The following is a 15,516-nucleotide window of genomic DNA, read 5'->3' as shown; positions in this document are numbered from 1 at the left end:
GGGGGGGGGGGGGGGGGGGGGGAGCAACACCCAAAAAAGATGGTGGTCTATAGTACCTACTTGTGTCTGGTGGGCTATTTGGAGAGAAAGAAACCTTAGGTGTCATGAGACTATTACTAACACTATGCAGAAAGTAGAAGAAAATTGCATTAACATGTTTTTTGGGTGTAAAGAAGAGGGTATAGATGTAGTAGAACAGTTGGTAGATTTCCTAGGATCTATGTAATTATGGTCTTAGCTTGTTACTTTTTGGAGGTAGCCAGCATACCTTAATGCTGAAGAATACAACTTAAACTTTATCAAAAAAAATAAAAATATACTTGGTCTTCATTTGATCTACTTAGTCTTCATTTGGTACCATTAACATATATTCCACTCATTTCTTCAATATTTTCTCTCATGAATTCTTACCACTATTACTAGGAGATCAAAACATTATGCAGAAAACAGTTTTTCGACCCTAAAAGCTTAGAACAGACACATTTGATGCAGGAATTGGGAAAAACATCGCAACATATTGACTATTTAATACCAGAACTACTAAATTTTCTATTTATCCATGTCTCCTCTTGTAACAAATTACTAAAGCAGAAGTGCACATAAATTAGACCATTCTTTTACAGTATGTTCTGCAAAAGATCCTTTCCAAGCTTATCATTTGTCTTGCCTAACAATGTCCAAAATTTCATATATTGCTACTAGAGGACTCCAAATACAAGGAAGCAAATATGTAGATGCCAAACCTCCGTGCACGAATTCTTGCACTTGTCATCCCTGACTAACTTTTAATGTTGGGTGGAAGACAATTGCTAACAAGATAGGCAGATTCATAAATGCCTCTCTACCATCGACATTCAATTCAAGATTGACAAACAAAGACATTCCCTATTCAGAGACTATCAGGAACAGTAGATGGGGAAATGTGAAATTTATTAGCACCTCCAAACAAGAAGGAACTGGTCAATTGTCGGAAAGAGAGAGGTCATGACTCACTCTGGAGGAGTTCATGGTCCATGGAAACAAATACGGAAGGGCAACAACCCAACCAAGGTGAAATGCTTCACCTGGTTGGTCACCAGAAGGGCATGTCTCACTCCGGAAAACTCAAGAAAAGAGGCTTCGAGATTGTTTCCAGATGTTTCTTTTGTCATGAGAAGGAAGAAACTAACAGCCACTTATTCTTACACTGTAGGGTTACCGTCCAGGTGTGGCGCATGGTCTACAGCATGTCTCAAGAGCCCTAGGTGATGGCCAGAACATACTGCTGATCTTTTGAGCTGTTGGATGAGGAGGAAGGGGGGGGGGGGGGGGGAGCAACACCCAAAAAAGATGGTGGTCTATAGTACCTACTTGGCATCAACAACACAAATGGTTTTCTTGTAGACTTGAGGCAAGGTTCCATGTCCCCTTCTTGTTGGGTTCATATTTTTGATATTTACTTAACATGGTCGGGTTCAAGCAAAACCCCCCACACCTCAGGCCCACAAGTAAGGTGATGGCTTAAACTAAAAAAAAGGCACTTTACTTCCTATATCTCTACATCTTTGGACTGCTCAAAGAGAACATCTGCAGCAGGCATACCAAAGCATGCACAAGCTTTAAAGTTCTAAAAAGGGGAAAATAATAGCATCTCTTTCCATGCAGAGTTCCCTGCTAGCATGATAAAATTTAAGCATAGCTTGCAGTATCAAATGACATCGTCAATCAATTAAAGCAGGATATAAGGGCAACGAGGATCAAGTTAGAAATCCTCAAGCTACCTAAACCAACCCATAGATGACTTAATCTGCTTGGCATCAACAACACAAATTATTACAAATAAATCATTGATTAGCATGCATAGTCTAACTAGAAACACAAAATATTACCGCTGAAGCATAGGATGAGCTTCGTGCGAGAAACTTGACAAAGTCTTGTTTCTTTATTTCAAAGTTGAACTTTGCATGGTCCAGTAATGTTTGTTCTCTCTGTAAATCATCCACAAATCTTGCCCTTTTCCACTGCAGCTCCTTCAACCGGATCTCAGTCTCATAATAGTTTTCAGGTACATTCGGCCTTCCAGAACTCATTGGAAATTTGATCTTGACTTCCCTAAAATGTACATGAGAAAGAAAGAATCCAAATGGTTCAGTGATGCAACACAAACAAACAACATATCCAGTGAAATCCCACAAGTGGGGTCTGGGCAGCCTTACCCCTACCTTGGGAAGGTAGAGAGGATAATGATTCAGTGAAGCAATCAACAAGAAAAATAAATTGTGCTGCAAATTCAAATACATCTAATATATAAACATACAAACTCAAATACATATGATATATGAACATTGGAGTAGGATTAAGAACAACTCCTAGGAGACAAGTGAGATTAAGATATCAATAATTGACAAACATCATTCAGGTAAATCTAAAGTTGTGTTAGACTCTGAACGTGATAAATCCTGAAAACTCCTCCACCAGAATATAATATTATAGATAATGTTTCCTGATTAACTTCTAAAATGTGTTGTAGACACCCCCCCNCCCCCCCCCCACACCCCTTTTTAAAAAAGAATAATGATTCATTAAAGATGCCAATGGTCTGTTAATCATTTGAAATGAACATAGAAAGAGAAGAACATGATTTCATACACTATTCTATGCAGATTGAAAGAGGAAGTTAGTGAAAGGTCGAACTACAACACTCCACAAAGGTCAAGCAACATGGTCACAAAATAACATCAGATTTCCAACTAAGGCGCAAAGTTAGAGATCAAGTATATTACTTGATACTCAAAAAGGAACAAGTTAATAGGCAATCAATTCTTTAGGGTATCTTCACAAACAAGTTGAACTATGAAAGAAAGAAAAAGTTAAGAATAAAACAATGACGTTATTTAAGACAAGCCTCTTTACCTCTCGCCTAGGGAGGATATACCACCACTCTTTATGATCCCACCATCCAACGATATGGCTCCATCAGCTATAAGAGGTAGTGCCTGCAGCATGTCAGCCCTTGTTTTGTATACTTGCAAACGTGAGAAGAGTCTATAGAAGAGGGTCTCTCTCAGGCCATAACCAGTGCTTGTGACACAATATAAGTTTGCAGTGTCGATATTGATCATATTGACAGCAAAACCAAGAAAACCAGGAGGAGTTTCCTCATTGAGGTATCTTGGCTTCTTTATGTCAAGCCTCCTCTGAGGGTCATCAGCAATAAATTTACCAGCGTATGGTCTAAAACAATAATTCAAAAAGGAAAAAGAAAAGAGAGTAAAGAAGTGCTAAAGAATATGAGTAGCATTTGCAAGAAGAGATCATCAAAATATCAAACCTTAAGTCCTCAAGACAGATTACGAGATATCTGTCATCCAAGGGTCTCCCAATTGAAGCTCCAAGTCCATGAAAACCAGAACTTTTATTTATACGACCTTCCCTATCATATGTTTCCAGTGCTTTAACTCCATCACGCGCCTTGCAAACAACTCCTAACATGGTTTCGAGCCCAAGATAATCCGAGAGAGATCTGAATTTCAAGATTATAATACAAATGTCAGTCATAATACTGTGAACTTCCATAACTTCTTTGGTAAAGTTATGGCATCTGGGCCTAACTCAACCCCAAAATATAGCTTATGAGGGAGGGATTGCCCAAGTCCATATATGCAAACTACACGTCCATAGTGGGACTTTAACCCACTCTAACAATCTCTAAATGCCATGCTTCTCTCATCTTATATTCTCAAAATGCAGAGAACTATTCAGATTCTAACTCCTGCGTCACGGCAAGACCTAATTTAAGCAAAGAGATGCTCATTATCATACAGAAAAGTGTGTCACATGCTAAGGGGTTATTCCAAGGTCAATTTTACAAAGTGAAGGTTCAAAAGTTTTAATCACAAGAAGATACCCAGTGAGAGGATAAAAGTAAAATATAGATATTATTATTATTATTAATAATAATATAGTTGGTACGACCACCAAGCCTATCTCGTAAGAAAGTGAGAGATGTTCAACTTCCAACAACCTTCTATCCTAATTCGCAACGTCCAAACTCCTAATTACTCTTAAGTATACCTGTGACGGATTCAAAGACCAGAACATATCAAACTTTATGTCTTAAGTCTTCACCTTCACGCACGTTCAAAAAAGTCTTCACCTTCATGCAGCCACATACTGTCATCTTGATTGGGACAGAGTGAACAAATGCTATAATTTCTTGAACATGGCTGTAGAGAGCTAGCATATGAAGTGGACTCAAAGAACAGCTTATTCTTTTTTCTACTTTATCTATATTTTGTAGAGAACACCAGCAATTACTGGATGCTATGTTGAACTAACCTGCTGAGATTATCATCATCGACCTTCCCAAGCAAAGCAACAATTCCTATTATGTCCTTCATAAATGGAATCTGTGTAATCTGAGCTCCACTACGCTTTTGCAGCTGGACACAGATGGCAGCTGCAGATTTATCAAAACTTAAGATTTGTTCAATGGTCTCCTCCTCATTCTGCCCATTGGAAGATTCCTTATTTTCAGAACAAGTTTCACTTGCTGATTTAGTCGTACCAAGAGCAACTACAATACACCACAAGCACAAGAAATCAAAATTAGGGAACAGTGCAAGGCATACGCAAAAAGGGAAAGAGAAACTGTTAAAGTGAATATTATAGTCTACATGGAGTGCTTCTAAAAAGGCAATACACAACATTAAACCCATGAACAATATATTAGGCCTGTGTTACTCAAACAAGCCGATGGATGATATTTTGTGGTACAGGCATCACAAAATCCATATTTACTTGAAATGACAAAAACGTCCCTTGATATGAAAATCTTGTATATTTTGATTGTTTCCTTCCCATAAAGACAGAGTACAAGCATTATGTTCTAGGATACTTAAAAACAAAATAGCTACAGTAACCTTCTAAAATTTTGCACATGCATTTTACAGCACACCTAATTAACTTGGAAAGAAGTAAACAGTACCTCGTATATCCAAAATTGAATCATCCAACTCGTTCTTCACAGCCTTCAAGTATTTGACATTATCTTCATGGTGCTTAATTTTAAGACCAAACTCCTGCATTGCATCCTCAAGTTTCTGCCAAAATTAAATGAGAGAGTCATGAAATTGACCCATCTACTAAGTTATCATTCTCAAAAACAAATTTGACCCATCTACTACACAATATATTATCATGTGCATTATCATGATATCATCTCAAATGATGGATATAAGTACACATATCTATACCTCCTATCAAGACTATTGTGCGTAATACATCCATGAATGAAATAAAATAAACTAGGCAGATATCTTTCATAATCTTAACAACCTTGGAATTGCAGATGACTGCCTCAGCAGATCCATTTTGTATTGGATCACGATTGGCAGCAAAAATGGGGGAATTAATCTGGCCTCCTTGATTGAGCGATGGATCATGCACACCTAATGCCTTAGGACTGATTGGCAGCTGGAAAAGAAACGTAAAAGCAAACATCAGTTTATTAGAGTTGCTTATTAAGAAAAGATTCAACAAGTGTCTATTTTAAGGTCCTAGAGTTCTCACCATATATAAAGTGTAACAAGTAATAGTAAAGCGGAAATCGTACTTGCCAATATTTTTTATCTTTGTTTCATTTAGGGGGAACATAAAATATACTTCCCTTCTGAAAATATATTATGAAGGTTGAACAAAGATATCAATGGTGTCGTTGATAGTGATAATTCAAAGCCTGAGGGAGCTAACGCAAAATAATGACAAGCAGGAACAAGAGAAACAAGACAAGGGAGAAATCTAGGATCATAACGGGAAAATGATACATTATGAGAAGGATAATAAATTTGTGGATGTTATCAATGAAAACAATCCTGATGTTGAACCATCAGAGGAGAAACCCACCTGAGTAACTGCCAGAAGAGTTCAAGAAGGCAGGAGTAGAGCATAAGAGCAGGAGAATGAAGAGACACAATCAAATACATCAGACACATCACATAGTCAAGACAAAGATAAGGGATACAGGAGAGATCACACAACTCTGATCCAGAAACATATATGGACAAAGGCCAGATAGCTGCTAAGAATTTTGAAACAGGGGGTTAAACGGGGAAGACAACAAGGAGGATCAAATAGATATTGGAGATAATGATGAAGTGACAGTGTAAAACAATACAAGCATACAAAAGGAAGAAGCCAGAAACAACAGGGTCAATCACTTAGACGCACCTAAAAAGCAAGGAAAGAAAACAGACAAACAAAAGCAACCAGAGATAAGAGTGTGCCTCCTAAGCCAGCAAGGAGCGTGCAAGCAAACAAGGTTTGCAGGTGCCAAAGCTACTCACCAATGAATAATTCACTAATAAATATAAAGTTGGTAAAAACTCAACATGCCTTTGAAAGAGTTGCCGTGATGAATAGACAAAAAAACTTCAACTTTATAGTTCTGATGGAGCCTTTTAAACATGTTAGACACGTAGTACAGACAGTGATTAATAATGGGAACAAAAAGGCATAATATCAATGGGAAAATCTAGGTGTTTGTGATAGATGGATTTCAAGTTGAAACAATGATGGACATGGACCAGGTATTAACATTACAAGCGACTCAGATTACAGAAATATGCTAGTAATGACAAGAGATAGTAGAATAGAACTTTGAGATGCACTTTATGATCAATCTACTCATATATGAACTCCTTGGTTGGTAAGGGAAGATTTTAATGTGCTTGTGGATGAATATCATAAGTTTGGTGGGCTGAAAATGAAGACTTCTTGCTGCCTAAAGGAACGTCAATTATCAGATATGGGAGTCACTTCACTGGTAGCATGCTCCTTGATTGAATGGTAGATCAGATGAAACTTGCATTTCTAAAAGACTGGATAAATGTTTGCATAATCAGATATGAGTATGTTTCCTAACCTGGAAGTGGCACATTTAATTAAGCAAGGATCTAATCATGCACCTCTCTTAACGCATTACAAAGAGGATAGTAGAGTAACTAAGAATTTTTGGGTGGAACATGAGACATTCTGGGAGGTAGTCAGACAGAATTGGTCAAGGAACTTTGGTCCAGACCGTATGGTTATTGTACATAATAATTTGAAGAAGGTCAGCAAGGCATTGTCTAAAAGGAGTAGCAATTTATATGGTGACACACTCAAACAGATAGCAAACTCTAGAAGTAGTAGTTATAGTCCATGAGCTGGAATTTGAACAAAATCCTACCCATGGAAACAGGAAGAGGCTACAAAAATGTACAAGCTGAACTGATAAAATTCTATGATACGGTGGAAAAGTTTTGGAAGCAAAAAGCTGGAATGCAGTGGTTTGAAAATGGTGAATAGGAACACCTAGTTCTTTCATTCTCATGTAACTGATAAGAGAAATAAACTACAAATCAAGAAGATTAAAGATCCTAATGAAAACTTGCTGGATAACGAGGAGGATATCGTGCAGGAGGCTATAACATTTTACACATATTTATTGTTGAGGATCACATTCCAACAAACTTTGAGATGATACTGAATCATATACCTCAACTGATTAATGCAGAACTGAATAATTAGATTCATGAAATTCCAGAGATAGAAGATGTGAAGAGTTGTTATAAGTCTAAATGTAGATAGTTCAGGTGGTCCACATGGTTTCACTGGAAGCTCTACCGATACTGTTTGTACATAATTGAAACAGATGTGCTCACAACGATGCACTTTTACTTCCGTGACATAAATTACCGGGACATGTCACTGTCACATGCATAAATCTCGTGTTATTGCCCAAAATGGATATTGTGACCTTTTCAGATCAGTTTGAGCAACCTCACTCACATGAAAGATTTTCTCCAAGACCATACATGAATGATGAAAGACTGGTATACCTACTGCCAACAATCATCTCTCCAGCAAGCAGGTTTTATGGAAGGAAGAAGCATAGTTGAGAATATATTATTAGTACAAAAAAATTGTGCATGATGTTAAGATAAAGGGTAACCCAACAGTGATACACTGGACATGACAAAGCATATGATCGAGTTTTATGGGGGTTTTTTCTGTTTTTTTAGAAGGTAACAACTTGTATTCTATTCCAAAACAAAAATTAGAACCTGCCACAACAAGTTACAGGTTCCTAATTACAATTGTGGAGAGTTGTGGAGAGTACCAAGAAGATCTTTAATCCTATAGCAAAATTTACAAGGAACCTAAAAATGGGTTTTGGAGATTTGCTAATTGACGTGGTATACAGAAAAATCTCTAACAATAGGTATTTTATTCTAATGAATGGTAAGCCACAGGGTTACTTTAAATCTACTAGGGAAGTGAAGCAACTTTATTTATCATAGCTGCTAAATGCATGTCAAGAGCCTTCAACGCCTTACACAAGGATGAGAAGTTCAGAGGATTTGGAATGCCAAAAAGGAGCCCAAGAGTAAACCTCTTTGTGAGCATTTTGTGACAGTATTATGTGAGGTTATTCTATCTTCTAGATCTTTCTGAGATTATTAGAGTGTCAGCTCTTCTTTACTCTTAATAGCCATCACTGAAATGGTGAATTGCTCATCTCCACTTGTGGATGTCGGTCTGATTGGCCAACCATGTAATACTTTTTGTCCTTCATATTATATTTCTCTTCCATATTCTTTTCTATAGAAAATGTTACTTCATTATAACAAAAGCAACAACCAAGTGCTGAAAAATGTACAGGTATAGGTGTGTAAAAAACAAAAGAACAATCTCTTTCTAATCTTGTTGGGATTCTAAGGTGCAAAGTATTGACTCTGCTTCATTTACAAATTCTTCCTAGCACCGAAAAAGATGACAGAAGTGTACAGTTAAAGTTGCTGTATGGAGTTTGCTTTGTCTTCAAAACATCTAGAGTTCCTTTCTTTCGCTACAGTAGACCAGAACCCAAAGACACTGTGTTCCACCATATTCTGATTTATTGTCTTAGTGATAGGGGTGGCAAAAGGGCGGTGCGGGGCAGGTTGAGCTTGCCCCGCAAGCCACCCCGCCCCGCATAAAAATTTTTAGCATTTTCAACCCGCTCAGCCCTGACCCACATAAACCTGTCCCGCATATACCCGGCCCCACTTAATTATTCTCATTTTTATTTGTCTAAATCATGCAATTATAACTTGCCTCAAATTTGAATATTTCAATTCACTTTTTCACCTATCCAGATACTATTTAATATAGTTACTGTTCTGAGATCCTATTTAATTTATAAGAATTTAATAACTTGTGTGTTTTAGAAAGAACTTTTTTAAAAAAAACAATCAAAACCAATAAAGANATTATTTGAGGCATGAACCATCGAATTAAACACTAAATCAAGCAATAGTTTTCTCTCTTTATCGTTCCTAGTTTCAGAAACATTTAATTTGTATCCTATTCTGTTCTTCTTTGTTTCTCTTTTTGCTAATCATTTTGTTACAGTGTACAATGAAACTATAAAAATATTTTTGCAGTATGAGAAAATATGTCAAATTAATCGAATTAAGAAAATAATTTTTTTCTATTTATATGAGTATGTTTATTGTGATTTTTAAATACTAAGAGTTGTGAACCTGTCTCAAACTAACTACTAACTAGTACCATTCTACGAATATTAGAAGTCTATCAAATATTTTGAATTTGAGCACTTAAGCTATATATGGACTTCAAATCAATTTTGATTTTATATTTCATCTTTAATTAGTTTCAACTATCATATAACATATTATGTTTATTCAAGGAAAATGAAGCTATGTTTACAGGGATGGAATTAAGAGAAAGAACCCGCAACCTGCCCGGCACCCGCATTATTTCTTTTCAAAAGAGTTCCAAACGCCCCGTCCCGGCCTACCCCACATAAAGTCAAACCAACCCCACCCTGCATTAGACAAAACCCGCTCCACCCAGTTGCCGTCCCTACCTAGTGAAGTCATCAGATTTACTTCTTCCTGAGGCTTCCCAGCCCCTGGATCCTCACTCAAGGATATTTTAACTCATTTTAATTTTTAGTGCATGAAAAGAAAAAGATCACTTGCTCTAAAAAGGAAAGGGAAGCTAAATATTGAAAAGGCTTGAGGATCGATAAAGCCGGGCGATAGCATAACTGGTGGTGGATCTTATTAGAGATCTTTTCTTTAAAGGAAAAGCATAACACGGTTTCACCTCACCGCTCTTGCTTTGTAAAATTTCCATTTCCACTAGATCCTAACATACTCCTTCCCACGTAATCATGATGTATATGTATATACAGTTGATTATCATATGAATCTCTAACTAGAACCCTAAATTCCCTGATACCTTAAACTAACAGTCAAATGAGCATCGAAGTTGACAAAGAATATCATCAGAACAGCTGCATGAAGGCTTAATCGGTTCCCATTAGCATTCATAAGTGTTTCTATGGTTTATATCACTTATCCTAAAACTCAATTGACAGAATAAGAATTTCAATTGAGTACAAAACTCAGTTAATTCACTAAACAAGCAAGGTAAAAACATAAGAGGAGGGAAGAGGGAAAGAGAGAACCTGAACCTTCTCATTGTCTATGGACATTCTCCGTTGGCCGCCGTCCATTGTTGGGTCGCCGGAGATTCCGAGAAGAGTGAGAGTATCGCCGTTAAGGGGGGAAGAGTGGAGGAGTTCTGACAGAAAAGTGAATATAGGGCTTCGGAAATGTAGGCGTTTTGGCATTTATTTGGTCAGAAAACTAATAACTCACACTCTACACGTGTTCAAAATTTTCAATATTTTTATTAGTATTTGATTATTATTATTATTCTAGAAGCATCAAAAGTAGCAAAATACGACTCGTACATTCGCTTATATTTGATTTAATTATTGATATGCTTATTTATTAGTTAGTTTATTTTAGTCCATCATAATTTAGATCTATATTTCGGTCAGATTAATTCATAATACAAGTTTTAAAAATAATTTTTCAATCCCTTAGTTGGATGTTTAAAAATTGTATAACGTTTTATAACTTGAGAGGAAGGATGATATGATATTTGTGATGATTGAATATATTTTAGGTTAGTTCTTTTCGTTTTAAAAGTTAGATCAAAATAACTATTTGAAATTAATGAGGTCAAATTCTAGTTTTGATGATTTCGCTAGGTTTGAATTATAACTTATGACTCGTATAAAAAATTCACACGATTTCCAAGAGGTTCGGGGAAGATTTGGACCCTTTAGCATTATTCTAGTCTTTTTATAAGTTTAGAGTGGACCACGTTAACATTTTTGTAAAATAATTTTCGAATGGTAATTTGATGATTCAAACATGCCCGGAATGTGTTTTATCATCGAGTTGCACATTAATTCATATTCAAGAGGTCTCAAACGAATTTGGATATTTATTGTGCTAATTTACTTGTATCTAAAATTGTTGATTTTTTTTTGTGCAGATCAAATCGTACTTCGTATTTGTGAAGCTTTGGTCATATTTGCGTAGAAGAATTTTTCAGAGCGCTCACGAAGAAGAGTTAATGGACCATGTCACATTATTCATCACATTTAGAGGGATATGATTGCTTTTGAGAGAGTCTAGGTCGGTTCGTTGGTTCACACTCACGAAAAATGCTTGGTATTCAGAAAAACAAAAATGTATTGTCAAATTTGGACATTTTATGTTTATTTGGGAGTTTTTTAGCTCAAAATGGAGAGATTTTAAAGTTTTTTTGAAACATCACTGTGCTTGTAAGATTATAGTTCCCTTTTGGTGATTTTTCGTTGATATATCACTGATTTTATCGTTTGAATCATGTATGAACATTAAGAGTTGGAAGTTTTTTTTACATGTAATGTGAAATTTCTTTTTTATGATTTGAGAGTCGATTTAAACTTTGTTTTCGATAAACCTTCTAATTTGAGTTCATTATCTTATGAGTAAATTTATTTTGAAGGAAAATTTTACGGAAAAGGATCTAAAATACCCTTAAAGTATTGGAAATGGTACAAAATTACCCTCCATCCACCTATTGGCTCCAAAATACCATTCCCACCCACCTATTGGGTCCAAAATACCCCTGTCATCCACCTTTTGGTTCAAAATTGACCACTTATTTAACGGTTTTATATTTAAACTATTTAAATATTTTTTAAAATACGTGGCGCTCAACTATTTGTTATAGTTAAACTTATAAGTATAATTTATAAATCAATCCACTACCCACCCATTATTAATTAAATTCCTCTAAATTAACAACCCGTCACATTATTAATGCAAGCTACTGTCAATTGAGTGTTTTTAAAAATTATAGAAGTAAATTATCATACATTCAAGTGCCTAATAAAAATCACCGATAAACTTAAAAGTCTGACTATGTTCATCTTAATTATTCTTACGTCTCAATTATGTGATATTACTTCATAGGTAACTTTTTTTTCCAAAAAATATATTAAAGGTTTTAAAACAAATCATAAATATTTATAAAATTATATTTTAAAAAAGTGCATGAATTAATTCGGGATGTATTACTTCTTTACCTTTAATCATAAATTTCTAATTCAATTTTGAAAGAAAGTGTCCTCCTAAATAAGCGTCTCAACCTAAATTTAATTTGGGTTTCGATTCGGACTAGAATAATTTTGGATGTCATTTTAAGGAATCTATAATTTCATCGTGTTTTCGTAGTGTTTATGACGATTTTGATAGTATAATTGGATTATTAATTGGGTGAGGTTTAGTTAGTAATGAGTGGGTAGTGGGTTGATTTATAAATTATATTAATAAATTAAAATTATAACCAATAGTTTAACGCCAAGTATTTTTAAAAATATTTAAAGAGTTTAATTTTAAAACAATTAAAAAGTGGTCAATTTTTAACCCAAAGGTGGATGACAAGGGTATTTTGGAGCCAATAGGTGGATGAAAAGGGCATTTTGGAGCCAATAGGTGGATGAAGGGTAATTTTGTACCATTTTCAATACTTCAAGGGCATTTTAGGCCCTTTTCCAAAAATTTTATATAGTTTCAAAGTCGGCTCATAGGATTAACCTTTTCAACTCAATTTTTTTAACTAAATTTTTATATCACAACATGAGCATCGATAAAAACTAGTATTACGGGTGTACAAAATTGAATCAAATCGTAAATCCAGTCAAATCGGAAAAAAATTCAACTATATTTGGTTTGATTTGATTTTAACTGATAAAAACCAAACCGAGATCAAACCAACCCGACATTATATATATAATTTTAAAATTTTATTTTATACATAAAAATATTTACTTTATATCATTTTAAAAAATTTCTTATACTAATTCATAGTTTTTATCTTTTAATATATTATTTCAAGTTTAAAATTTAGAATTCGGAATGGTCTAATAAATATTATAGTTTATAGATATTGATAATTATAGTAAAACTTAAATCAAAATCAAATTAATACTAATGCAAAAAGAAAATCAATTCAACACTAAGAATTAGAATTATATTGAATATTTGTTCTTTAGTTTTAAATTGGTTAAGACAACTAAAATACATAATCTAATTTCATTTTCCTTAAATATTTAGTAATGTTACTAATACTTATTACATTTATTTTAGCATGATTTAGTACTTTTAGATTATGATTATTTTCATTATAATTTTTTATTATTTATTTTATATGACGATTTCATTATTATTTTTTAATGAATATTTTTGTGTCATCATACGCATCTCATATTTTGTGTGTTTTTTCTAAGAAACACCTTATATAATTGTATTTTGATTGGAGTAAAGAAATATTTGGAGCACGCACAAGTAAATTATATGTTTGTATGCGAACTTTACCAAAAAATTCAAGAATCTGGAAAAATTCGAAGTTTATTAGTTTGGTTTGATTTATAAATTTAAAAAAAAAAATTGACACAATGGTTTGATTTGGTATTTGAAAAATCACCAACCTGAGGTTGAAAAACCCAAAAAATTCTGAATTTTATTAGTTTGGTTTGGTTTATAAATTTAAAATTTTTACACGAATAATTTAATTTGATATTTGAAAAACCCGAACAACCCAATCATATACACTCCTAACTCATATTCACTAATAAATCAGAATTTTGATAGATTGAGCTCGTTTTGAGGCTTTAATAATAATAATAATTAAAAAAATGTATTAGGGTTCATGGTATGTTTGCTCGAATAATATTCATGTTAGGTTATACCTTATTTTTCTTATGCTTAGCTTAGGCAAAACATACTGTATAGGGCATGTTAATTATTAATTGGGTAAAATAATAACCTTGGAGTATCACACAAATTGATTGTTATTATGTAATTTGAAATTTAAATTTTAGATGACATATAATTTATAATTTGAAATTCATTGCTAAATTTTACTTAATTTATGATATTTTGTTGTACGTGAATTGAAATTACTCACTCTGTTTTATATTTACTTACCTCATATATTAAAATTGTTTCAATTTATTGAAATTATTAAAGTTTTATTGTATTTTTCCATTCCAACCTTGTTATTGATAGCTAGATAAAGTAATAATTAAAATTAATAAATAGTTTTTAAAAAATATACCTTTAATTAAAGATTTCTTTAAGATAAGTTTCTTTAGTAAATAAGGACCAAGTAATGTAAGACAAAAAGAGTAAATAAAGAGTTTCTATTATTAATAAAACAAGGACGAAAAGTTTTGGCATCCACTTTTTGATAAATTTTCAACTTTAACGAATTTAAAAATCTAAAAATATAGAAGAGCTCTAAATGTTAACTCCCTCGAAAATCTATCTTACACTCATTAATTTATATTTATGTTATTAAAGATGGATGATAAGGTATAATAATTTTTATTTTTTTTACATTATAAATGTTTGTTATTATGTTATCTTATATGTAAGATAAGTTAGTGTTTTAGTTTTAACGTCGGATAGATTTTAAGTATTATTTTATAAATTTAGTGATATAAAATTTCTGCGCGAAACACGAATAATTTTATATAAAAGAGAATCCTAAGTCCACTTATATGACACTTATGAAAAGTTTGAAATGCTATTTATCTATTTTATCTTGTTTGGGGCTTTTTAACCTAATTTTTTTCTTAATTTAAGTAGTATTTAATTTCTGGAAAAAATTTCCAATTTATCTATAAATATTCTTTATTTATTGCTGATTATGTTTTATATTCCATATCAAGGCTAACACATCAAATTTAGCTTATGCTCCATTAGATGTTTCATTCTTTGAATGAGAACGTATATTAGTCTTATATGTTCAAAGAAATTTATCCTTTAATAATTGTAATCACTTAAAAAATTTTAAAATAAATTTTTCAAGAAATTATCACGTGAATGTCTACAAGAGACTTTAAATTTTTCTCCCATGAACATTAATTGTTGGCTATAAAGTTTTTTTATATGATGAATAGGTGGAGCCAGGTTATTCACGATTTCGTGCGTATGAAATTTAAATATGATATGTGAGTATGTTCATATTTTTTTTATATGTAGTTTAGGAACTGATTTTTGAACGATAATGAATTTCTTTTCACAATTTTCTCTCTCTATATATTCTCCTCAAAAGTTAATTAATTGTTGTAATTTA

At 33.4% G+C, this 15,516-nt stretch overlaps 1 protein-coding gene across 2 annotated transcripts in view; it reads right to left on the bottom strand.

The window, feature by feature from the left end:
- Nucleotides 1-10,678, bottom strand: part of LOC107012200 (protein DEFECTIVE IN MERISTEM SILENCING 3-like) — a 15,651-nt gene extending 4,973 nt beyond the window's left edge. The window contains exons 1-7 of one of the 2 annotated variants that reach the window (XM_015211973.2): nt 10,499-10,678; nt 5,317-5,454; nt 4,967-5,081; nt 4,318-4,555; nt 3,311-3,502; nt 2,893-3,213; nt 1,869-2,091 (exon numbers count right to left, since the gene is read on the bottom strand). In XM_015211973.2, coding sequence (XP_015067459.1) covers nt 1,869-2,091; nt 2,893-3,213; nt 3,311-3,502; nt 4,318-4,555; nt 4,967-5,081; nt 5,317-5,454; nt 10,499-10,663 — 1,392 coding nt within the window. In that variant the 5' untranslated portion in view covers nt 10,664-10,678. The remainder of the gene's footprint in view (nt 1-1,868; nt 2,092-2,892; nt 3,214-3,310; nt 3,503-4,317; nt 4,556-4,966; nt 5,082-5,316; nt 5,455-10,498) is intronic. The other variant, XM_015211974.2, reaches the window with a different exon arrangement.
- Between the last annotated feature and the right edge of the window lie 4,838 nt (nt 10,679-15,516).

The sequence above is a fragment of the Solanum pennellii genome, chromosome 3 (genome assembly GCF_001406875.1).
Source record: "Solanum pennellii chromosome 3, SPENNV200".
Classification (NCBI taxonomy): Eukaryota; Viridiplantae; Streptophyta; class Magnoliopsida; order Solanales; family Solanaceae; genus Solanum; species Solanum pennellii.
The sequence above is the reverse complement of the archived record's forward strand: the minus strand, read 5'-3'. Positions and strand labels throughout refer to the sequence as shown.